This window comes from Mustela lutreola, chromosome 7 (assembly GCF_030435805.1).
Source record: "Mustela lutreola isolate mMusLut2 chromosome 7, mMusLut2.pri, whole genome shotgun sequence".
Taxonomy (NCBI): Eukaryota; Metazoa; Chordata; class Mammalia; order Carnivora; family Mustelidae; genus Mustela; species Mustela lutreola.
The window spans coordinates 69,190,557-69,217,163 of NC_081296.1; the positions used below are offsets into that span (position 1 = coordinate 69,190,557).

General features: G+C 35.8%; 1 protein-coding gene across 3 annotated transcripts in view; it reads right to left on the bottom strand.

The window, feature by feature from the left end:
• The window catches only part of UBR1 (ubiquitin protein ligase E3 component n-recognin 1), a 145,418-nt gene that overhangs the window by 48,066 nt on the left and 70,745 nt on the right, over positions 1–26,607 (bottom strand). For all 3 annotated transcript variants that reach the window (XR_009355532.1, XM_059181310.1, XM_059181309.1), the window contains exons 20-29: positions 24,726–24,789; positions 22,600–22,724; positions 19,692–19,744; positions 16,550–16,652; positions 15,628–15,676; positions 14,865–15,019; positions 13,164–13,263; positions 12,103–12,212; positions 7,996–8,082; positions 6,483–6,664 (exon numbers count right to left, since the gene is read on the bottom strand). Coding sequence is in view for 2 of the 3 variants with exons in the window: in XM_059181310.1 (XP_059037293.1) it covers positions 6,483–6,664; positions 7,996–8,082; positions 12,103–12,212; positions 13,164–13,263; positions 14,865–15,019; positions 15,628–15,676; positions 16,550–16,652; positions 19,692–19,744; positions 22,600–22,724; positions 24,726–24,789 (1,028 nt within the window). In the remaining variant the exon portion in view is untranslated. The remainder of the gene's footprint in view (positions 1–6,482; positions 6,665–7,995; positions 8,083–12,102; positions 12,213–13,163; positions 13,264–14,864; positions 15,020–15,627; positions 15,677–16,549; positions 16,653–19,691; positions 19,745–22,599; positions 22,725–24,725; positions 24,790–26,607) is intronic.

Consider the following 26,607-nt stretch of genomic DNA (forward strand, 5'->3'; position numbering starts at 1 on the left):
AACCCACAGGATCTGACTTCATAGGCCATGCTCTGAACTACTCTGCAATACTGCTTTACCTGAGCAAGAAGCTCCCTGAAATGTCAGAAATCTTTCGACAAACTGGGAATAACTTAAATGTTCATCATCAATGTAAATGCAATTATATCATACAGATTATTACGTAGTTTTTAAAAGGTGCAGTTTACAAAGCTACGTGTTGTACAACCTCATAGGAGGTGCTCAGCAAGATGTGGGGCAAGGTTTATTTTCTTGGTTATCATAAGGACTGGGAGACAGTACTGGAATGAGTGGATGAGGAGCCAGAGATATTAACTGTCCTGCAATTCATGGAGCATGAAAAAGAACTGCTGCCCAAATGCCAAGACTGAGGAACACTGTGCTCGTTTTGTATGTAAGAAAATACTGCATAGATTTCCAAGTGAAAATGACAAGTTGCACAATGACACATACACAATACCACTTGCTGCAAATAAAACAAAAAGACTGAATGATACTATATAATTTCTATAGTTCCATATATTTGTATGTAATAGCATAATAGCCATTCTGACAGGATAAATATAAAACTTATGACCAGAATATCTTCTGAGGAAGGGCAGAAAGGGGACCTGGATTTAGGCCAGTACTTAAACAGAACTTTAGTTTCATGTCTAACATTTGATTTTTTTTTTAAGATTTTATCTATTTATTTGACAGACACAGATCATAAGTAGGCAGAGAGGCAGGCAGAGAGAGGGGGGAAGCAGGCTCCCTGCTGAGCAGAGAGCCCGAAGTGGGGCTCGAACCTGAGCAGAAGGCAGAGGCTTTAACCCACTGAGCCCCACAGGCCCCACATTTGATTTTTAAAAGGAAAATGTATCAATATAACTGTGTAATTAAAATTTTATTTTTAAAAATGTAAGAGAATGCCTCTCTCTCTGATAAATAAATAAAATCTTAAAAAAAAAATGTAAGAGAATGCATTTGTGACTTTGGACCTGAGAAAGCCTTTTAAGATACAAAAAATTAAAACTCTAAAAGACTGATAAATCTGTCCTTATTAACACTGAAAACTTCTCTATAGCTAAACTTCATAATTAATGCTAAAGAATTAGGGACAAAATATGGGAAACATGCAACAAAGCTTAGTACCCATAATTTTAAAGGACTTCTAAAGATCCATAATAAAACAAAAGCAAAGTACCCAACAGAGATGGGCAAAGGATAGTGACACGTAATTCCCAGAAAACAAAACACAACAGACTAGTGAACAATCTTAGGAAAAGATGCTCAACCTAGTACTAACAAGTAATTGGGGAAATTCCAACAGGCACAGATTTATAATGTTGATAGCATCTAATTTTTTCAAGTACTGATAATAGTAAGTATTGGTAAAAATGAAGGAAATAGGAACTATCAAACACTGTTGGGAGTAGGAACTGGTAAAACCACTCTGTAGGACATTGTGGCAATATCAAAATTTCAAATAATTATGACTCAGCCCTTTCACATATTAATTCCACCCTTGAGAAGTACTTAATACAACTGTACAAGAAGGCAAATATAAAAATATGTTCTGACACATTGTTTATAACAAGGGAAAACTGGAAAATAAGGGAAAATCAACTTAAACACCCAAAGTCTGATAAATAAAATATTATATATACACACTAGGGACTATAATGCAGTAGTCATAAAGAATCATGTAGAATCTATACCACAGATCTATAAATAGTAACATGAAAAGATTTATAAGACACTGAGTAAAAAACCAATCTGTAGAACAAAAGTCAAGTTTTAATAAACTATTAAAAAACACAAAACAAAATTACTTAAGTGCATATAAATAAATGCACAGAAATAAGTTTAGAATACAAGTTACTTATTAACAGTGATTATCTGTGCAGAAAGACTTACGTAAAGGATGGTCAAAGGAAACTTAATATTTTATTGGAATGGTTTTCTTTTTTTTAAAGATTTTTTTATTTATTTACTTGAGAGAGAGACAGTGAGAGAGAGCATGAATGAGGAGAAGGTCAGAGAGAGAAGCAGACTCCCCATGGAGCTGGGAGTCCGATGCGGGACTCGATCCCGGGACTCCAGGATCATGACCTGAGCCGAAGGCAGTCGTCCAACCAACTGAGCCACCCAGGCGTCCCTGGAATGGTTTTCAATGAGAACATAATTTTATGTATGCAATCAATCAATAATAAAAAATAAATAATAAAAGTATTAAGGCCATTAGTTAACTCTGAGCACATATTTGCTTATATCCTCTTGTTTGGATAAATATATGGTATCTCTTTCACTACTTTCTTTTATTAGCTATTTTTATTAACATATAATGTATTATTTGCTTTAGGAGTACAGGTCTGTGAATCGTCAGGCTTACACATTTCACAGCATTCACCATAACACATACTCTCCCCAATGTCCATAAGCCAACCACCCCCTCCATACCCACACTCCCTCCAGCAACCCTCAGTTTGTTTTGTGAGATTAAGAGTCTCTTATGGTTTGTCTCCCTCCCGATCCCATCTTGTTTCATTTTTTCCTTCCCTACCCCCCAAAACTCCCACTCTGCCTCTCAAATTCCTCATATCAGGGAGATCATATAATTGTCTTTCTCTGATTGACATATTTTGGTCAGCACAATACCCTCTAGTTCCATCCATGTTGTTGCAAATGGCAAGATTTCATTTCTTTTGATGGCTGCATAGTATTCCATTGTGTATATATACCACATCTTCTTTATCCATTCATCTGTTGATGGGCATCTAGGTTCTTTCCATAGTTTGGCTATTGTGGATATTGCTGCTATAAACATTCAGGTGCACATGCCCCTTCGAATCACTATATTTGTAGCTTTAGAGTAAATACCCAGTAGTGCGATTGCTGGGTTGTAGGGTAGCTTAGCTCTATTTTCAACTTTTTGAAGAACCTCCATGCTGTTTTCTAGAGTGCCTGTATCAGCTTGCATTCCCACCAAAAATGTAGGAAGGTTTCCCTTTTTCTGCATCCTCTCCAACATCTGTTGTATCCTGACTTGTAATTTTAGCCATTCTGACTGGTGTGAGGTGATACCTCACTGTGGTTTTGATTTGTATTTCCCTGATGCCAAGTGATGTTGAGTACTTTTTCATGTATCTGTTGGCCAGCTGGATGTCTTCTTTGCAAAAATGTCTGTTCATGTCTTCTGCCTATTTCTTGATTGGATTATTTGTTCTTTGGATGCTGAGTTTGATAAGTTCTTTATTGATTTTGGAAACTAGCCCTTTATCTGATCTGTCATTTGCAAATATCTTCTCCCATTCTGTCAGTTGTCTTTTGATTTTGTTGACTGTTTCCTTTGCTGTGCAAAAGTTTTTGTTCTTGATGAAGTCCCAAGAGTTCATTTTTGCCCTTGCTTCCCTTGCCTTTGGCAATGTTCCTAGGAAGAAGTTGCTGTGGTTGAGGTTGAAGCGGTTGCTGCCTGTGCTCTCCTTAAGGATTTTGATGGTTTCCTTTCATCCATTTTGAGTCTATTTTTGTGTGTGGTGTAAGGAAATGGTCCAGTTTCACTCTTCTGCATGTGGCTGTCCAATTTTCCCAACACCATTTGTTGAAGAGACTGTCTTTTTTCCACTGGACATTCTTTCCTGCTTTGTCGAAGATTAGTTGACCATAGAGTTGATGGTCTATTTCTGGGCTCTCTATTCGGTTCCACTGTTCTATGTGTCTGTTTTTGTGCCAGTACCATACTGTCTTGATGATTACAGTTGTAACAGAACTTGAAGTCTGGAATTGTGATGTCACCAACTTTGGCTTTCCTTTCCAACATTCCTCTGCCTATTCGGGGTCTTTTCTGGTTCCATATAAATTTTAGGATTATTTGTTCCATTTCTTTGGGAAAAAAAATGGATGGTATTTTGATAGGGATGGCATTAAATGTGTAGATTGCTTTAAATGGCATAGACATTTTCACAATATTTGTTCTTTCAATCCATGAGCATGGAACATTTTTCCATTTATTTGTGTCTTCCTCAATTTCTTTCATGAATACTTTCTAGTTTTCTGAGTACAGATTCTTTGCCTCCTTGGTTAGGTTTATTCCTAGCTATCTTATGGGTTTGGGCAAAATGGGATTGACTCTTAATTTCTCTTTCTTCTGTCTTGTTGGTGTGTAGAAATCCAACTGATTTCTGTGCATTCATTTTATATCCTGACACTTTACTGAATTCCTGTACAAGTTCTAGCAGTTTTGGAGTGGAGTCTTTTGGGTTTTCCACATAAAGTATCATAACATCTGCAAAGAGTGAGAGTTTGATGTCTTCTTTGCCAATTTGAATGCCTTTAATTTCTCTCTGTTGTCTAATTGCTGAGGCTAGGACTTGCAGTACTATGTTGAATAGCAGTGGTAGTGGACATCCTGGCCATGTTCCTGATCTTGGCAGAAAAGCTCTCAGTTTTTCCCCGCGGAGAATGATATTCGCTGTAGGTTTTTCAAAGGTGGGTTTGATGATATTGAGGTATGTGCCCTCTATCCCTACACTTTGAAGAGTTTTGATCAAGAAAGGATGCTGTACTTGTCAAATGCTTTTTCAACATCTATTCAGAGTATAATATGGTTCTTGTTCTTTCTTTTATTAATGTATCACATTGATTGATTTGTGGGTGTTGAACCAACCTTGCAGCCCAGGAATAAATTCCACGTGGTCATGGTGAATAATCCTTTTAATGTACTGTTGGATCCTATTTGCTAGTATTTTGGTGAGAATTTTTGCATATGTGTTCATCACGGATAATGGTCTGTAATTTTCTTTTTTGATGGGGTCTTTGTCTGGTTTTGGGATCAAGGCAATGCTGGTCTCATAAAATGAGTTTGGAAGTTTTCCTTCCATTTCTATTTTTTGGAACAGTTTCAGAAGAATAAGTATTAATTCTTCTTTAAATGTTTGGTAGAATTCCCCTGGGAAACCGTCTGGCCCTGGGCTCTTTTTTGTTGGGAGATTTTTGATGACTGATTCAATCTCCTTAATGGTTATGAGTCTGTTCAGGCTTTCTTCCTGGTTTCTTCCAGGTTTCTTCCTGGTTCAGTTTTGGTAGTTTATATGTCTCTAGGAATGCATCCATTTCTTCCAGATTGTCAAATTTGCTGGTGTATAGTTGCTCATAATTTTTTCATTACTTTCTAACCAGTATGTTGCTAACATGCAATATCTAGAGGGCTGGAACTTGTTAATTGTTTAAGTTTTGCATTAATTTCTAGTTTTATTACTATCATCACCCAAGGATACCTTTACCTTCATATCTTTTTTTAATCTTTAAAATATACAGTCTTCATCCTTAGGGTCCTTGTTAGCATATTCAACTTGAGGACTACAGATGCATTATGGATAATGTTACTACTGTTATTACAAAGGCAGAATTTCCTAAAACTATCTACAACACACATTGTTTAAAGAGCAACGGAAGCTTGTTTTGAAAAATAAGCATAGGAGGTATTTATAATATTTTAAATTGGAATGCTTTTATTATTTATTTATTTATTTATTTGATAGACAGAGATTACAAGTAGCCAGAGAGGCAGGCACAGAGAGAGTGAGGAAGGGAAGCAGGCTCCCTGCTTAGCAGAAAGCCTGATGTGGGGCTCGATCCCAAGACCCTGGGATCATGACCTGAGCCGAAGGGAGAGGCTTTAACCCACTGAGCCACCCAGGTGCCCCAATTGGAATGCTTTTAAAAGTACCCTTATTTTGTCTCTTTTTCTTAGTATATCTATATAACCTCCCACAAAGCGTGACCCCCAGCAGGATAACTGATTTCCCCAAAAGCAAACCACAATGAGACCCACAACACTAGACTTACTGATTCCCATTTTCTACCGTGCTATCCATGACCACAACTATGGGCACTGTCTTCTTTCTCTTTAAGAAAAAACTTTAAGAAAAAAAAATGAACATAAACTACCTTTTTCAAGTGAAGGATTTTTTTTCAATTTGTAATAACCACAGTCATTTTTAGTAGGTATCATAAAAAAGATGTGAAATATTTGAACTGATACATAAATGTGCATCTAAGAGTCTGTGCATTATGTAATATATTCTGCAACATATATGCTAATATAAAAGAAAATTTATAAGTTCAAAGAAACAAAAAGTACAATTAGTACAATTAGTACTTTTAACATTTAAAAAAAGAGCCTGTGCATACAAGATAACATAAGTTGATCTCGATTTTTGCCATTCCCATTTTTGTATCTTTTTGTGCATAAAGCCTCTCACCAAACTACTGTGCACTTGAACTGCTTATGAACATAAATTTACATTCATTAAGTACCTTAAGAGCTTTCACTGTACCTTTCCTAGTTTAAAAATAATGTAATTTCTCCTATTATAAAATATATTTTGGAAAAATTTTATTTAAAATCAACATGTCAAAAAAAATAAATAAATAAAATCAACATGTCATTTTCCCTCCACAAAACTGAGTTGCTAATTTCTAGTTTTGCTTGGTTTTACCTCTCTTCCTCCATAATGGAGTCTTCTTTTCCAGACATTTCCGAGGTGCTGTCATACATGAGTTTATGAGTTTCAATGAAGTTTTTCTGTAAGGCAGACATCTGAGCCATTATCTTCTGGCGGTGCAGTCTAGCAGCTTCAGCTTTTCTTTTCCGTTCTGCTTTTTCTTTATCATGAGTAATCTGGTATTAAGAAATCACAAAAAATTAGGTAAGATCTCTTGTTGAAATTTACATATACTGTTCAGTCAGGAAAAATTCCCTAGAGTTAAAGTCTGATGAAATTTAATTACCACTTAAGACTAGATGCAGTCTGATGTCTCAAAATGAGCAAGCAGGCTCCATGTATCACACAACTAATTGCTCTTCTGGTTATTTCAATAATTCAATGTAAAAGGCACAAGTACCTTGAATATCTAATAAATTGTCTTTTATACTCAATGCAGGTAGATTAAGAAATAAAGTTAGAAGAAAAAATTTTTAAATCATAACTCAATCATTCAATCAACGACATTTAATCAATTTTACCCAACTTGATGATATCTAACAGTTACTACTAGAAACCTAACACTTACTGCTAGATGCAGTGCTAAAACTGAGAACTTAAAATATTACTGAGATATATAGTGTCTTTTTATTGTTTCTATCTAACTTAAGTCCAGTGTTTTTCTTTTAGGAGGGATAGTTAAAAATCACAAGTAATAAAAAAAAAAATCACAAGTAGTAGTATTCTCATAATTTTAAGATTAGAATCATCAAAACTTGATTTGTTATATTATAGTATTTTGTAACCTAAATATTACCAGACTTCATTGAATCTAAGATCTACCATTATCTTATGTTGCGCTAAGAAAAGAATGCTGTTGATTAAATTATAAGTCATTTGGGACTGGAAGAGATTATGATGAGTGAAATAAGTCAAGAGAGAGAGTCAATTATCATATGGTTTTACTTATTTGTGGAGCACAACAAATAACATGGGGGAAATGGGGAGATGAAGAGGAGAAGGGAGTTGAGGGAAATTGGAAGAGGAGGTGAACCATGAGAGACTATGGACTCTGAAAAACAACCTGAGGGTTTTGAAGGGGCGGGGGGTGGGAGGTTGGGGGAGCCAGGTGGTGGGTATTAAGGAGGGCACATATTGCATGGAGCACTGGGTGTGGTGCAAAAACAATGAATACTGTTATGCTGGAAAGAAATAAAAAAAATTATAAGTCATTAATTATAGGCTATATCCCAATTTCAGATATTAAAATATTTTAAAAATTAATAAAATATGGTATTTCCAACAGAGCTCCATTGTACATCAATTTCCTCTGCTTTTATAAAATATATACTTTATATTGGACAACTGTATGTCAAATACCACTAATCTCTGTAATATAGAAACACAAGCAAAAGAAGATGGACATCTCATAAACTACAGGTTCCTTCTAACAAAAAAGCAGCAGCTCTTTTACACCAGTGAAGTTCAAAGACAAAGAAGAAGATCACCATTATTATAATGTTATTACCTCATCATTCTTAATAGATTCTGATCCTGATGTAGTTGCCACAATTAAACAAGATTTTTCTCTTAATCGCTTCACTGTGTCAAACATCTATGACAAACAGATGAAAGGTTAAAAGAAGATTTGGTTAGACTAACCAGAAACCAGAAAAACTCCCTAATTTGATTTAGTCATATGTCACAAATGTCTTAGACTTAAATTTGACATACACACACACAAATAGGTACACATGTAAACAGTTATATAAATATTTCAAGCATATAAAAAGTGACTCCTGACTATGCCAAACCTCCCCCAGTTGATGAGCAATACAGCCAAGGGAGGCTGCATACCTGCTGATTTCATCTGCAGGTATGAGCATATCCATACTTTTGTCAGGAGAAAAAATTTCTCTTTAATTTAAAATAACATTTTTAGTACAAAGATATATAAAGACAAAAATACAAAATGGAAAGTGAAATCCTCTTTTCCTGATGCCAGTTGCTCTCCTCAAAATTAAGATTATTAGGGGGTACCTGGGTGGCTCAGTCAGTTAAGCATCCAACTCTTGATTTTGGCTCAGTTCATGATCTCAGGGTCATGAGAGCAAGCCCTGCGTGGGGCTCCACTCTGGGTGTGGAGCCTGCTTAAAATTCTCTCTCTCCCTCTCCTTTTGCCAGAAAAAAACATTATCAGAATATATATTTCCTTATATTTACATATATTCTCATCAGAAACAACCCTATCATATATACCATTTCCTATCTCTTTTTCACTTAAACAATTATCTGTAGAGATACTTCCACAATAGCTTATGTAGATCAGTCTCATTCTTTTTTAACAAAAATCAAAGTTTCAACAATAGGATGGTACCTCCCCAAAACTTGTTTATATTTTGGAGTCTCATTCTCATGTATAAAAACCTCCCACAAGGAACTTACAACACAACTTTATATTAAACATTTGGGGAAAATATGCAATGATTATAAGAACTGATACTTGTACATTTTGTACATCTTGATAATAAACTTTGGTATTCTTTTTTTAAAAATTTTATTTATTTATTTGAGAGAGAGAGAATGAGAGAGTAGGTATGAGAGGGGGAAGGTCAGAGGGAGAATCAGACCCCCCACTGAGCAGGGAGCCCAAAATGGGACTCAATCCCGGGACTCCAGAATCATGACCCGAGCTGAAGGCAGTTGCTCAACCAAGACACCCAGGCACCCCATAAAATAAAAAGAAAATTTATTTTCTTTTATTTTCTAAAAGAAAATAAATTTTTGGAAATGGTTCTCCAATAGATAACATTGTAATTACAGAATATAAATGTTGAACTAAATGCAGTTCAATTTCTTTTTCCTTTTTTTTTCTTTTAAATAAGCTCCATGCCCACTGTGGAGGCCAAGGTGGGGCTTGAACTCAAAACCCTGAGATCAAGACCTGAGCTGAAATCAAGAGTTGAACTGACTGAAATACCCAGCTGCTTCGATTTTTTTCTTTTCTAGATTTCATTTATTTGAGAGAGAGAGAGAGTGAGAGAGCACACACAAGCTGGGGGCAGGAGGAGAGGGAGAGAGGAAAAGGAAATTCCATGCAGAGATACCGACTTAGGGCTCGATTCCAGGACGCCAGGATCAGGACCTGAGCCAAAAGCAGACACTTAACCAACTAAGCTACCCAGGTGCCCCCAAGGCACCTTTATTTTTTTAAAAAAGATGTTATTTATTTATTTGACGGAGAGAGAGAGAGAGAGAGTGAGAGAGAGCACAAGCAAGGGGAGCAGCAAGCAGAGGGAGAGGGAGAAGCAGGCTCCCCACTGAGCAAGGAGCCCAATGTGGGGCTCAATCCCAAAACCCTGGGATCATGACCTGAGCTGAAGGCAGACACTGAACCCACTGAGCCACCCAGATGCCCCCTAATTTATTTTCTTAATAAGAGTTGAATACTTATGTTTTGATTTTATATTTTTAAAATGATTATATTGGCAAATTTAACACAAATACTAAATACTTGGGAATTCTATTCCAAGAGAAACCTTAATAATAACATCATACATACCAAGCATGTATAAGGAGTATCTCTAGTTACCAAAAAAGCTGACTTCTTGAAGTACAAATCAGTACAAAGACCTCCAACTGATATGAATATGGAAAATAATCACTCCATATTCTAGTTATCAAAACACTTACCTTGCTTACCACATCAGAATCGTTTTTTAAACACAGTGAGGGGAAGCTCCATAATCTTGGTTTCATGTTTCCATGTGGAGGGTTTCCCATTAAGGTAATGTTCCTTGGCTTCTCTCCCTACCCCTTATTCACTCCTCCCCAAAGGCAGCAGCTTCCACTCAACAGTTCAAGCTCCAAATTCGATTCATTTTTCACTCCTTCATTTCCCTCATCCTTTCCACCATTATCTATCAGCAAATTCTATACATTCTGCCACCAAATTACACCTGAATCAGTTCAGCTTCTCACCCTCTGCATCTGAGTCTTGGTCATGCTCATTTCTCAACAGGATTTCTGCAACAGTTTTCTTTTTTTCCTTTCTTTCAAGATTTTATTTTAAGATTTTATTTATTCATTTGTCAGAGAGCGAGTGAGCACAAGCAGGCAGAGGTGGAGAGAGAAGCAGGCTCCCTGCCAAGGAAGGAGCCCGATACAGGACTCGATCCCAGGAACCCGGGATCATGACCTGAGCCGAAGGCAGTGGCTCAACCGACTGAACCACCCAGGCATCCCTCAAGATTTTATTTTATTACTTTTTTTATTTTTTTGAGAGAGAGAGATAGAGAGAGCACAAGCAGGTGGTAGGGGTAAAGGGAGAGGGAAAAGCAGACTCCTGCAGAGCAGGCTGCCTGACATGGGGCTTGGTTCCAGGACCCTGAGATCACGACCTGAGCTGAAGGCAGACGCTTAACCAACCAAGCCACCCAGGCATCCCTCTGCAGCAGTATTCTAATAGTTTCCTTGCTTTTACTCTTGTCCCCTATAATCCACTTATACCAGAGGAGCCACAGTGATCTTACAGAAGTAGAGACCAGATTATGTCACTTAAAATCCTTCACTTGTTTCCCACTATCCTCAAAAATAACATCCACCACTTTACCCTCACCTGTCAGGTTCTATCTATATGATCTTGCTCTTGGCTTATCCTGTGACCTTGCTGCCTTTCTCTCCCTCCCTCATTGTGATTCAGTCATACTGGCCTTCTTTTCTGGCCACCTTAGAGCTTCTGCAGTGCTGTTTCCTTTTTGTGGAATACTGCTCCCGATTTTTAAAGTCTGGCTCCATGTCATTCAGTTTCAATGTTATCTCCTAAATGAGGATTTTTTTTTTTTTCTAAAGATTTTGTTTATTTATTTGACAGACAGATTACATGTAGGCAGAGAGGCAGGCAGAGAGAGAGGGAAGCAGGCTCCCTGCTGAGCATAGAGCCCGATGCGGGGCTCGATCCCAGGACCCTGAGATCATGACCTGAGCCGAAGGCAGCGGCCTAACCCACTGAGCCACCCAGGCGCCCCTGAGGATTTTTTTTTTTTTTAAAGATTTATTTATTTGAAAGAGAGAGAGAGAGAGAGAGAAAGAACATGCACTAGCCAAAAGAGTGGAGGGAGAGGGACAGAGAATCTTAAGCAGACTTCACCCTGAGTGCAGACCCTGACAAGGGGCTTGATGATACAACCCTGAGATCATGACCTGAGCTGACCAAGAGATGGATGCTTAGCCAACTTAACTTGGGCCACCCAAGTGCCCCAAAAGAGGCCTTTCAGATTACTCATCTGAAATTACCCTCTATTCTCTACTGAATTATCCTTTTCTTGTGCACTGCCTGTACCTCAACTAGTGTATGCTCCATGATAGCAAGCACCTTATCTGTGCTGTTCAGAGTCCAGAAATGACCCTGGCACATAACAGGCATGCAACAGATGCTGACTGAATAATGACACAAAGGAATAAATCTTAGTTTATAAAAAAAAACAATACTTCCACTAAAACATGAAAAAATGTGAGTGACCATGAAATCAGTGGTAAATGACTTTACAACTGGAGAAGAGTGGTTTAACATTACAGACAGAGGATTCTTCAATCTTTAAACCAAGATATGATACAGTTTATTTATCAAGTTCACCTGGAGTATCCATGTTATCATGTCCTTCTGGCCTTCTAACTGGGGAATTCCTTTGAGTTTTTCCAAAAGCATTTGTATATTCTGAGCATTCATGGATGAACTTCCCAATCCTTTTTTAAAACACAAAAGTTAAAATCATAAACAAAAATCTTCATAATTATAATCTTTAGTGTTATGTTATTCACATTGATAACCAAAGTTCATAATCACTCCCTTAACTACATTAATTTTTCAACATAAGAATCTGCAATGTCATAAAGTACTCAGTACTAAATTAAACAACTTGAAAAACTTGAATTATTTTAGAACTTGTAATACAATTTCCACTGGGACCGCTAGTCAAAGCTACCTTTAATGATCTGACTCTCCCCTTTCCTCCACTTGGCTCACTATCTAGTAAAAGTAGTTAATGAGAAACAAGGCTTCCAAAAATTTGAAAGTGGGGGCTTTTTATAGTCATAAACTGAAGAGGTTTATGATGTCTTCGAGGACCTAAAAAGTATAGTCTAGAAACAAAACATGAGATACCTTTTTCCTATTGGTCCCGTAATCAATGTCCTTGGAATGTGCTTTGATGAAACTGTCTTAATTTAATAAATAAATCAAAATACATCTTAAAAACAATCTAATCTAAACCTATCCTTTTCTGATAGGAAGAAAACAGTGCAAGACAAACACATTATCATTCACTCAGATGTCTACAATCATTTTACATTCCGGAACATAAGTATCTTCCATGGATGGGTAGTATGAATGTTATGGTGATAAGTAGTAAATATTTGTAATACTGAGACAAAGAATGAACGTAAGAAATCATCGATGTATGCATCCCCACTCAAAAAAAGGAGGGGGTTTAAGGAGTAAAAAAGATTGTAGTAGGGGATTAAAAACCTATTTTTACTGTTGAAAACAGTTAAGAACTAAAGATGCTAGGGAAAGTCTTAATTTCAGGATTGTCTATTTTTTAAGGAGTGGTAGATTAAGACTCTGTAAGAGCTAAACTTTCACTTACAAATTGGTAACTAGCTGAAGCTATGCTGAAAATTAATATTAAAACATACTTGAAGCCTTATGGTAAAAGTCAAATGTCACTTCTTCTTCAGGAGCTTTTTGAAGCTGTTGCTTTTCTTCTAGTAAACCCAATGCCAGAATATGAAATGCCTGAAAGAGGAATATGAAAAGATCTATAAAACTGTGCTTCCTTACGTAAATATACCTTAAATGAAGGTAAAAAAGAAGCAATCTGACAGATAAAAAAGGGGCAAAGGTTATGAACAAGCAGTTCATAGAAAGTGAAATGATACACATATGAAAATGTCCAACCTCACTTAAAGAAATGTGAACTGAAACAAGACCATCCTGTTTTTCACCTATTAGAGTGGCAAAAATTTTAGAGTTTAGTAAAATACAGAGCTGGCTGAGGTGCTGGGAACAGGCACTTTTCACCACACTGGTAATGGCAAAGTAATTGGTATAATATTTTGAATGCCAGTGAAGATATTTATTCAAACTGTAAAAATACAGACCTAATATTAGAAATCAGTATGACAGATACACTCAAGTATGCAAAGATATTTGTACAAGGATATTCATTTTAGTGCTATAGAGAGACCTGGAAACAACCTAAATGTCTAGTAACAGGAGACAGGTTAAATGCACTATACATATCCATACAACAGAACATACATCTATCGAGAATGAAACAGGCCAGTACATGCTAATGTGTAATGATTTCCAGAAGATACAAACCTTTAACAGTGGTTATCTCCTAGGTAGGACACTAGGGGTAGGGTTAGAAATTTTAACCTTTGATTTCAAATAAATCTCCATGGCCTGAAATTTTTAGTCATGTATTTACCATAACAAAAACTGAGATACACATATGGTATGACCAGCATTTAGAACCTCCAGACCATGGGGCACCTGGGTGGCTCAGTGTGTTAAGCCACTGCCTTCGGCTCAGGTCGCGATCTCAGGGTCCTGGGATCGAGCCCCGCATCGGCCTCTCTGCTCAGCAGGGAGCCTGCTTCCCTTCCTCTCTCTCTGCCTGCCTCTCTGCCTACTTGTGATCTCTCTCTGTCAAATAAATAAATAAAATCTTTAAAAAAAAAAAAAAAAAAAAAGAACCTCCAGACCAATAACAGCCAAGGAAGAAAGAAAACTAATTAAATTAAATTAATTAAATTTTAAATTAAGTTAAATAAATACCTAGTTATAGCTACCAAAGGTGACATTATTAACTAATTATAACAATACCAAGAAAAAATACCCACTTCCACTTAATTAGCTACTTCCTATAAAAACTTAATGAAATAATTATACCCACATACCAATGGAGAAATTATTCTTTGCTCCTAAATAGGAAATGGGGTAACCCAAGATTCAAGTCTGTCTTCTAATCATTATCATAATCATAATCATTAATCATAATACAAGTGAAATAAGAAATAAGAAATACAGAAAATTATGATGCAATAAGGATATACCAACTTATTATTAGCAGGGCAGGGTTTTAATTTGTTTTTTCGAATATAAATGGTTCTCAAAAGAGTAAGGATACTAAAAACATGAGAATGTATGACTAAAAAAGTCTGCACCAAATCTAAACTATTTTTAATGACCCCTAGGTCTCAGGTGCTCTAGTGTGGTTCTGACTGAAGTTACAAAGTTGGAACCAAAGATCTGCTCCTTCCTGGTTCCTCACAAACCCCATCATGTAGAAATAATTTTGAAAGCAGAAAAAATATTTCAAGTATACATACCATCTGAAGCATTCCTTCAGTCCACAAGTTAGAATCTGTGTCAATTGCCCGCTCAAATATGGTCCTGAGAATGTACATCATGATATCACAGTTGAGAAGGTTAACCACTTTGCTGAAAGCAGGGCAGAATTCAGGAGGTGGTGGAGGTGGTAACGCTATAGTGATGGGAGATGGGCAGCAGAAGACAAACAAGTAATTTTTATTTGGGTTATCCTACATGCTAAATTGCATATGTCAAAATCACATATTATATGCAAAACAACAAATGATTTTTGTTACCTTTAAAGCACTGAACACAACGATGTCAAGGGAAATATAAGTTACTGTATCAGTCACCCAAAATAAACTCTATTTGCTATAAATTAAAAAATTCTATTGCCATTGAATAAGTCATATCTTAATATGAGGACAAGAATTAACAGATTCTTTGTACTTCCACTAGTTGCCCACCCTTAAAAAACAATGAAAACAAAAATGAAAAATACCATATGTTTTGCTGATATAAAAACCACAGAAAATAGTCAAAAGTAGTCTGTTCTGGGGCACCTAGGAGGTTCAGCTGGTTCAGCATCTGATTCTTGATTTTGGCTCAGATTATGATCTTTAGGCCTGTGAGACTGAGCCCTGCATTGGGTTCTGCACTCAGAGTGGAGTCAGCTTGTCTCTCTCCCTCCTCCTCAACCCCACCCCCTGCTCACTCTCTCTCAAAATAAAAAAAAACAAAATCTTAAAAAATAAGTCCATTCAGAATCTCACTTTTTACCTTCATCTTTGTTTTCCTGTTTCCTCCTTTTTTTCTGCATATGTTCTGCCTACGTATCAAAAAACAAACAAACAAACAAACAAACAGCAACTTTAAATATATTGTTTGGCAAACATGAAATAAATGTTTGATACTTTGAAGCAAGCAGGAAAGATCCAGGAGCCCACCAAAACACATACTAAGTATGTATTCAAAATGTTACCTTGTGCCAGAAATAAAATGACTATCCTAGGAAAAGCCACGGCAAACCAGATGAGTAACATCCCTCTTCAAGACTTTACTCCCCATTCTTTCAGTCTATAATACTCTTTCAGTGCCTAATGTTTATTCAGGGCATCATACTATGGGCTAGAAATTATTCATTCATATTTATAAGGACAAATTCAAATATCACCCTAAATGATCAAACTTAACATTACCCTTAATGGGACAAATAGACATTATGTGCCTACTAATGTGAAACAATTTATTACCTATGTAATATTCTTGCCCCAGAAAGTTTAACTTAATTCTAACCATGAGAATACAATTAGGCATATCCAGAATGTAGGGTATTTTAAAAGATCAGTAGCCTGTACTCTACAGATAAATGCCATATTATGAAACACAAAAAATGCAAAAAGATTACCCTAAATTAAAAGGGACTACAGAAACATGAAACCAAATGAAGTGCAGGATTCTTGACTGAATCCTCCTCCCCATGACACAGTGATAAAGGATAATTTCTAGTAAATCAGAAAAATTTAAATGTTCCCTGTACACTAGTAGACATTACTGATTCAATTTCAGTTTCTTGGGTGAGATAATGGCCTCTATTGGTGAGAATCAGTATGAAACTACAGAAAAACCAAGAAATTTTCTGTGGAGTTAGGAACCATAAAGGATTTAAGGCTTATTTACCGAAGAGGATATTTTTTCCTACCTTGCTATGCTGAGTTTTGGAATAATGATAAAAGTACATGTTGAAGTCTTTCAATGATTCATCTTTCAGTTCATAAACTCCATGGCCTGACACACCTGGTTTCCTAAACAGAAATATAGAGATGTACTGCAGTGTTGTTGTAGTATAAAATATTGACATAATAAGAACCTAAAAATTAATCCAACTGTCAAAATCTAGAAGAAATATGATCATTTATCAATTAGCTTGCTTAAACTGAAATGACTAATTTTATTCCAACAGTAAAACTAAAAACCTACATTGTAAGCTCAAAGTCCTGAAAACAGCCAAGCTGTGTTTCATAATTAAGAAATTTAAGTAAATCTGAGAAGTTTATATTATATAGTCCCGATCTCATGCCCTACTTAATTTGCTAAGACTTTCTAAAATGGTAGTGAGATACCAAATTTTAGATGAAAATACAGTGTTGGGACACCTGGGTGACTCAGTCATTAAGCTTCCAACTCTTGATTTTGGCTCAAGTCATGAGCTCAGGATTGTAAAATGGAGCCCTGTGTTCAGCTTGTGCTCAGCGAGGAGTCTGCTTGAGATTCTCTGTCTCCCTCTGCCCCTCCCCCTATGTGTGAACGAGTTCACACACTTTATCTCTCCCCCTAATAAATAAATCTTAAAAAGAAAGAAAGAAAGAAAAAGCAGGTTTGAATTTTTTATACAGTACTATAAGGAAAAGCATCAAAGCCAAAAGAAATACATCATATTTGTTCAGCACATTAAACAGCTTTTGGTTTCTACTGAATTTTTAAGTGAAATGTATTATTATTAAACCATAAAAAAAGCTACATCCTATTTTAAGTTATTTAAAACTAGTAATTTATTTATGAATATAATACTATAAAAAGTAGAAATTCACTACCAATAGGAACTTTTTGAATTTCAAGAACTGATCCACTTAAAATCTTATTTCCATTTCATGTGTCTCAAAGAACCAAAGAATTATAAAATCTCCCATTCAAATGTATACGGCTTTTTCGTTTTGTTGATGATTTCCTTCACTGTGCGAAAGCTTTTTATTTTAATGTCATCCCCCAATAGTTTATTTCTGCTTTTGTTTCACTTGTCAGGAGACATTTATACAAATGCTGCTATGGCCGATGTCAGAGAAATTACTGCCTGTGTTCTCTTCTAGGATTTTTATGGTGTTAGGTCTCACATTAGAGTCTTTTATCATGCTATTTTTATTTTTGTGTATGGTGTTAATAGGTAGTGTCCAGTTTCATTCTTTTATATCAAGTTGTTCAATTTTTTCCCAGTATCACTTACTGAGGAGACTATGTTTTCCCCATTGTATATTCTTGCCTCCTTGAGGCAACATGACCATGTTAATTGTGCATTTACTTCTGGGCTCTCTTTTCTATTCCATCGATCTATGTGCCTTTTTTGTGCCAGTAGCATACCATTTTAAAAAAATTAGTTTTATTCCGGTATAGTTAACAGTGTTATATTGGTTTTAGGTGTAAAATACAGTGGTTCAACAATTCCATGCAACACCTAGTGCTCATCACAAGTGCACTCCTTAATCTTCCCATCATATATTTCACCCATCCCCCACCAAGCTTCCCTTTGGCAATCACCAGTTTGTTCTCTATTTTCAAGTCTGTTTCTTGGTTTCTCTCTCTCTCTCTCTTTTTACCCCTTTATTCATTTGTTTTATTTCTTAAATTCCACATATGAGTGAGATCATATGGTATTGGTCTTTCTCTGACTGACTTATATCCCTTGGCATTACACTCTCTAGCTCTGGCTATGTTGCAGCAAATGGCAAGATTTCATTCTTTTTTTTTTTTTTTTTAAGATTTTATTATTTATTTGGCAGAAAGACAGAGAAAGGGAACACAAACAGGGGGAGTGGGAGAGGGGGAAGCAGGCTTCCTGAGGAAGCCCAATGTGGGCCTTGATCCCAGGACCCTGCGATCATGACCTGAGCCGAAGGAAGACGCTTAACAAGTAAGTCACCCAGGTGCCCAATTTCATTCTTTTTTATGGCTGAGTAATAACACCTCTTGTTTTTCCATTTATCTTTTGATGGATACTTGGGCTGCTTCCATAATTTGGCTATTGTAAGTAATGCTGCAATAAACATGGGGTGCACGTATTCCTTTGAATTAGTGTTTCTGTACTTTTTGGGTAAATATCCAGTACTGCGATTACTGGATCATAAGGTAGTTCTACGTTTAACTTATTGAGGAACCTCCAAACTGTTCTCCAGAGTGGCTGCACAAGTTTGTATTCCCACTAGCAGCATGAGAAGGTTCCTTTTTCTCCACATCCTCACCAACACGTGCTGTTTTTTGTGTTTTTGATTTTAGCCAATCTGACCATACAGTTTTGGTTACTATCTTTGTTGTGTATCTTGAAATCTGGAATTGTGATACCTCTAGCTCTGTTCTTCTTAAGATTTCTTTGGCTATTTGTCTTTTGTGGTTTCATACAACTTTTAGTATTATATGTCCAGTTTTGTGAAAAATGCTATTGGTATTTTGATAGGGATTGCACTAAATCTACAGATTGCTTTGAATTATCTGGACATTTAAAAATATTAATTCTTCCAATCCATGACCATGGAATATCTTTCTATTTGTTTATTCATCTTCTATTTCTTTTATCAATAGAAAACTAAACTATTAATACCCTAACTGATCAGGAGCCTTACTAATAACATAATTAGTTGATTGATACATATATTTTGTATGTTAGATGTATTATATACTGTATTCTATAATAAAGTAAACTGGAAGAAAGAAAATGTTTTTAAGAAAATCATAATGAAGAGAAAATACACTTATAGTACTGTACTGTAAAAACTCCACAAATAAGTGGACCCATGCTATTCAAACCCATTTTGAAGGGTCAACTGTCTTATCATCTAAATCATTTAGTATCATAAATGAGTATTTCTCATACACCTGTCAAAGATACTCATTTCTTCAACAAACACATACCAAAGTGCTTATTGTATGCCTCTCATTTTCACCCTTTTTAATCTGTCCTCCGCTCTTGTTCTTGGGAGTTCAGGCAAGGAATTCAGAGCTTCTACAAAGTATCCAAAGTACAAGAACAAAGATTGGTCTATCTCTCAGAATAAGCATAAATATTAAGTACTTACTTAAATGTGGCCACTTTGTTAATGACATTCTCTAAGCCAGTTTCATTATTTTCCTGTTGAAACAATATTTTTGTCATTTTTTACCTTCATGTTATGACTTTTCCTTCTCTTATTGTGAACTGAAATACATTTCAACAACATTCTGGAAGTACTTTGTAAGCAATAAAAAAAGATCAACTTCTAATATAAAAAAAATGAGGTCTGAAGCCAATTAGCTTTGTTTTGAAGAACCAATTTCTTTTTTTTTTTTTTTTTTTTTTTTTTTTTTTTAAAGATTTTATTTATTTATTTGACAGACAGAGATTACAAGTAGACAGAGAGGCAGACAGAGAGGAAGGGAAGCAGGCTCCCCACTGAGCAGAGAGCCAGATGTGGGGCTCGATCCCAGGACCCTGGGATCATGACCTGAGCTGAAGGCAGAGGCTTTAACCACTGAGCCACCCAGGCGCCCCAAGAACCAATTTCTTAACAGAAATAAAATCTATAAATAAACTGCTTACGGAAGAAATTTTATCTAAGTCTGTCCCCATATGTATATACATACAGACACACACACACACACACACACACACACACACACACACACCCGCCCAACAGTTCAGAGAAAAAAAGCTTTCCTTTATGTAATTTGTTAATCATCCACATCATTTAAGCACATGTCCATGCTGTACCAATACCTAAAACCAAGGTTGTAACATAAATGGGACCTAGAGCAAAATACATGTAGATGCCCAAATATACATTTGATTCTGGCTTCTGCATTATAATAATTTTCTGATTGGCTGGAACTTTTCCTTAATCAAGTAATTTTTTTTATGAAGTCATTTAAAATCAGGATAAGGACAAAATCAAGATACCAAAGCAAGCTCACAGATCCCCATAGTTGTGCAAAAATTATGATATTTAACTTCCTTTAAAAACAATGCACTTGGTGGATGCCTCGGTGGCTCAGTCGGTTGAGCTGCTGCCTTCGGCTCAGGTCATGATCCCAGGTTCCTGGGATTGAGTCCCGCATTGAGCTCCTTCATTGGTGGGGAGCCTGCTTCTCTCTCTGCCTCTACCTGCCACAATGCCTGCTTGTGCTCTCTCTCTCTCTCTCTCTGACAAATAAATAAATAAAATCTTAAAAAAAAAAATAATAATGCACTTGGGATAAGCAATGAAGTTAGAGTATGCCCTAAAGCTTTCTTTTTGCAAAGTATGGTATGTACATCACTAGTGGTATGTGAAATTATTTTAGGTTGCACATAGTTACATATTCTTAAGATTTTGAATTATTTTAATATGAATTAGGAAAAAAATCCAGAATCTAAACCTACTATTTCACTGATAGGATTGCCTAGAAATATGCTAAGAAAAAATGTAATTTAGGGGCGCCTGCGTGGCTCAATCAGTTGAACACCTGACTCTGGATTTCAGCTCAGGTCATGATCTTTTAGGTCACGAGATTGGACCCCACATTGGAATCTGCACTTGGTGGGGAGTCTGCTTGAGGATTCTCTCCATCTACCCCTCCCCCCACTCTTGTGCTCATGGGCTCTCTCTCAAATAAATACATCTTTAAAAAAAAGACATTTGGTCTCAGGGCGCCTGGGTGGCTCAGTGAGTTAAGCCTCTGCCTTCAGCTCAGGTCATGATCTCAGGGTCCTGGGATGGAGCCCCACATTGGGCTCTCTGCTCAGCGGGGAGCCTGCTTCCCCCCTCTCTCTCTGCCTGCCTCTCTGCCTACTTGTGATCTCTGTCAAATAAATAAATAAAATTTAAATAAGTAAATAAAAAGTAATTTAGTCTTAAAATGTATTAATAATTATAAAATTGGTAGATGGATATACAGAAATTAGGAAGGTGTTATACCAAATGGTTAGTTTGAGAATCAGTTAACAATGGAACTGGAAAAAGATACAAATATTTTTTGGGAAAAATGACCTATAGTCCAAGCTTATCTCTCTGCTTCTCCAGAACACCTTGATAATAGATAAGTCTAATCCTCTTTTAAGAATCATTGTTCTAGGTGCCTGGATGGTTCAGTGGGTTAAGTCTCTCCCTTCAGCTCAGTTCATGATCCCAGGTCCTGGGATCGAGCCCCACATTGGGCTCTCTGCTGGGTGGGGAGCCTACTTCTTCCTCCCCCTCAGCCTGCTTCTCTGCCTACTTGTGATCTCTCTCTCTCTGTCAAATAAATAAATAAAACCTTTAAAAAATATTTTAAAAAATTAAAATAAAAAAAAAGAACCATTATTCTAATTCATAATTAGAAATATGAGACTCATAGTCTTTAGGACTACTACTTTGACTATCAATATACACAAAAACATAAGTATCACCTGTGGTGGTGCTGCGAATGACACTGAAGGTCTCAGAGGCAGCAGAGACACTAACGCAGGCTCACTCTGGGATACAGGAAGACATCAAGCCTGGAGGAGATTACCAGTGGTCTAGAATGCTTCTATCTAACCTACCTTCCTTCCTTCTCCTGGAATCAGTCCTGACAGTCTTATGGCTCCCCCAGCTTTTTCAAACTCCCTCACCATTTTCTCTCACAGACAACATTCCTAATAAACCCTTACATGTTTTATCTTGATATCTGTCTGCAGATCCAGACTAATACACTACCCAAATAGTATTTCATGGAGCTCCCTTTTTCTCTACAGAAATTTTATTTTAAAGTTAACAAAAAGTCAAGGAGTTTCTCATTCTAAGATGTTTTCCAAACAGCTATAATGTTTCTAAAATGTTCCTACCCAAAAGTTCAGAATTAAAGCTTATACCACTAAAGAATGGATAGTTGTAGATCTGCAAAACTTGCTAAATAGGTTTTCCTCAAACTTCAAAGTAGTTTCCAATTAACAAAAAAGGAAAAAAAATTCTATCTTAAGGTGAATGGAGTAAAAAACAATATTGGACTTACATTCTCAGGTAAATTTTTGGCAATGGCACTATGTGGCATGGGTTCAATACAAAGCAAATGAATAATTTCTCTCATTGTGACCTCTTCTTTGGTTACATTTCCCACTCCAGGTACATAACGCTCTCCTAATACAAACAATGAAAAGGAAAAGTAAAACAATTATTTTCTGTTTAAATCTCTTCTACCAGGAATACTTATACACAGAACAAGGCAGTTAAGTCCATGAGAGAGGTACCAAAAATTATTTGCACATGTTCCTAAAATCTAAAAAAGTCTTTATGTAAAAGTCAGAGGAAGAGAAATGAAGAGATCTAAAGAACACAGGCTTTCTTATAATTTATACAAACATAAGTATACATACACATACTCACACATTATAAACAAGGCCCCTCAATTAAACTAGCATGTGTTCCTAAATCAAAAAACAAAGTACATGGCACGAAAGAGCAGTGACCATTGTTGAACAAGAGCTTTTTGAGACCATCTTCAATTTTGTCTCTACTTATTATTTTAAGAAAGAACAGTGAAAACTCAAAAACAAAATACTTAAAATAATATGTATCAGGAATGACTGGTGTTGCTAATGCCCACATGATCACACTTCCATTTTTCATTTCAATAAACTGCCAAATGGAGAGAGAAAAATAGCTAAGTTAACTATGGGAACTTCACCAGTGTCATATCACCTAATTCTAATTGCTAAAGAAGGCCTACAGTAACTGGCCTTATGTAACAACTGATTTTCAAAACAACATATATACCAAGTCCTATGATATTTATAACAACAGAAAACTTTTGCCTAAGAGATTTGATAAATTCTACACATTAGCCAAAGAATGACTTTTTGTGAAATAAATTCATTTCAAACAGATCACTCCTCTTAACATATGTAAAGCACTTTGTAACTTTCAATTTTCTTTACTAAAACAATCCCCCAGAAGTTCAGTGTTAGAAGGAACTTTAGAGACAATACAGATTAGCCTCAAATTTTACAAATTAGGACTCGGAGACCCAAAGAATATAGATGGCATGCTCTAGATAATCAACATATTATAAATAACAATAATGTATAATATATAATACTATAACATATAAATAACTAATAATACAATGTATAATATAACATGTAATTACTATAGAATATTATATAATTATATGTTAATTATACATATATAAATGATATATATTAAATGGTTGACTCCTGAAAGCAAAGAACTTACTATACTCAAGAATATAGCAAGCATGAACTAAAAATCAAATCACATAGGAGGAAAAACCCAATAAATCTGGATAAACACAGTAACAGAAAAATAATAGTAACAATAATAAAACAGTAAAAATGTAAAATAGCAAAAAATAATACAGTACTAGAAATTCTTCATATAGCATTCTAAGAACAAACATTAAAATTTCCCTCAAGTTTTTATAATTTAATAATGCATAGCATTAATTTAAAAATCTTTTATACATTTCCATCTCATTTAGCAATGAAGGTTTATCATACTTCCTGCTGAGACAAGCAGCCAGTAAATAATTAACTCTTTCACAACAAGTAAAATGAACCCATGTTTTCAGATTTAGTTAAAGGCAAGAATCCTCACCAGGAAGTACTAATGTAAAGCCATGTCTGCTGCAGTAACGTAAGAAATAACAGCTAGAATGAGAATGAGAAGTTAAGAACTTTCACTTAGCTGATAAAACCAACAGACTATAAAATAGACCATAAAAAAATAAAAGTATGGCTAATATTTGCACAGTCATTTAACAGAATGACATGGCGAAAATATATTTTATTTAGACCTATTTTACACTGAAATTTCATATGTAAATAAGATTTTTAGCACTCAATGGGTAAATATTTTTCATCTACATTTCTAAGTAGGATAACTGTATTCCAGACCTCTACAAACAAGACCAATTATAAATCAGGTATTGAAAAATAAAGACATAATAGAGCTGTGCTTTTTCAAAAGCTGGGTCTCTAAATATATCACTCATATTAGTCACATTAATCTCTAATATTCTATGCTACGTTTGGGAGACAAGTAAAATGATAAATTATAGTTTTTATTCATGTTCTTTCTAAAAAGAACTTATAACCTATTTCAAACATGTTTTAATCTTACCTACAATATAGATGAGGACTTGAAGCATTTCCTCTATTAATGTATTATATTGTTTAATCAAATCCTATTGAATCAAAAGAGAATAAATTAGTTACATATGAACCAAAAGCTTTCATAAGACATAGATTTCTGGATCAGGCTCATGGCCTATGCAGTCCAGTATTTTCTTCCAGACTACAACAGATTATTAGGTGAATAATTCCCTTTTTGGGGGCACCTGGGTGGCTCAGTGGGTTAAGCCGCTGCCTTCAGCTCAGGTCATGATCTCAGGGTCCTGGGATCGAGTCCCGCATCGGGCTCTCTGCTCAGCAGGGAGCCTGCTTCCCTCTCTCTCTCTCTCTCTGCCTGCCTCTCCATCTACTTGTGATTTCTCTCTGTCAAATAAATAAATAAAATCTTTAAAAAAAATTATAAAAAAATAATTCCCTTTTTGGACATCAAATTCCATTAGGTTCACAATATCTGGTAAGTAGTAACTCAATAAAAATATTACTGTTTTCATGATCATTGCCATATAACCTTAAGTCAATAAAATAATTCTAATGATTTCCTTCTTATCTGGGTTGGTGGGGTGGGACAGTGGCTTCAAACAATAGATCCTAGTTACAGTGACAGTAGCTTTCCTTAATACACCTCTTACTTAAGCACTGTAGCAAATTACATACTCATTTTTCACTGAGTATAAAATGACTAAAAATTAGCTTTATATTTTATATACTATACTTTGGTCCTTTGCAACTAACTTCTAATGTAAAGGTATAAAATAACATGATTCATGAATTCAAAGTAAGGTAAGGACTCCTTTATAAATTCATATCACATTTCAAAGCATTAAAGGTATAATGAAACTATATAAGACAACAAATAATAAATTGTGAATAATATAACAATAAATGAAGAATATCCTTATTAAACAAAACTTTGACAAAAACAGAAAAAAATGTTGAAGGACTAGAAAGATACTTTACTATCAGAAAGGGGGAGCAAAAGGCCAATAATCAAGAAAACATGATTAGCCTCACTGCTAATTAAAGAACTACACTGGGACGCCTGGGTGGCTCAGTGGGTTAAGCCGCTGCCTTCGGCTCAGGTCATGATTCCAGGGTCCTGGGATCGAGTCCCACATCGGGTTCTCTGCTCAGCAGGGGGCCTGCTTCCCTTCCTCTCTCTCTGCCTGCCTCTCTGCCTACTTGTGATTTCTCTCTGTCAAATAAATAAATAAAATCTTTAAAAAAAAAAAAAAAAAAAAGAACTACACCTACAAATGAAAGACCAGCTTCTACTGGTTCAGTGAAGAGTAAAAATACCAGTGTCATTACAGATGTACACAGTGGTAGACAGGGTAAATCTGAGTGACTTTTCCAAGAGCAATTTGACAATCTGTATTAAGAGCCTTAAGAAAGAGTACACTGTCATCGGCAAATCTACTTCTAAAAAGTTATCTTAACAGAATAATGTTAGGCAAGTGCTTAAACCATAAGGTTCAGAGACATTTCTGAGACCAAAACACTAGAAAACCCCTTCAGCAATAGAGGACTAAGGTATAATGTAATCATATAGTAGAATAATATGCAGCCATAAAAAATTATGATGTAGGGGTGCCTGGGTGGCTCAGTCGTTAAGCATCTGACTTCCGCTCAGGTCAAGGTCCCAGGGTCCTGGGGTCGAGCCCTGAGTTGGGCTCCCTGCTCAGTGAGAAGCCTGTTTCTCCCTTTCCCACTCCCCCACTTGTGTTCCCTCTGTCGCTGTCTCTCTCTGTCAAATAAATAGATACATAATCTTTAAAAAAAATTATGATGTAAAAAATGATGTGCTTGTATATTTATTTAATGACAAGACAACATAAGCATAATATCTCATTAAGCAGAGAAAGCAAATTACA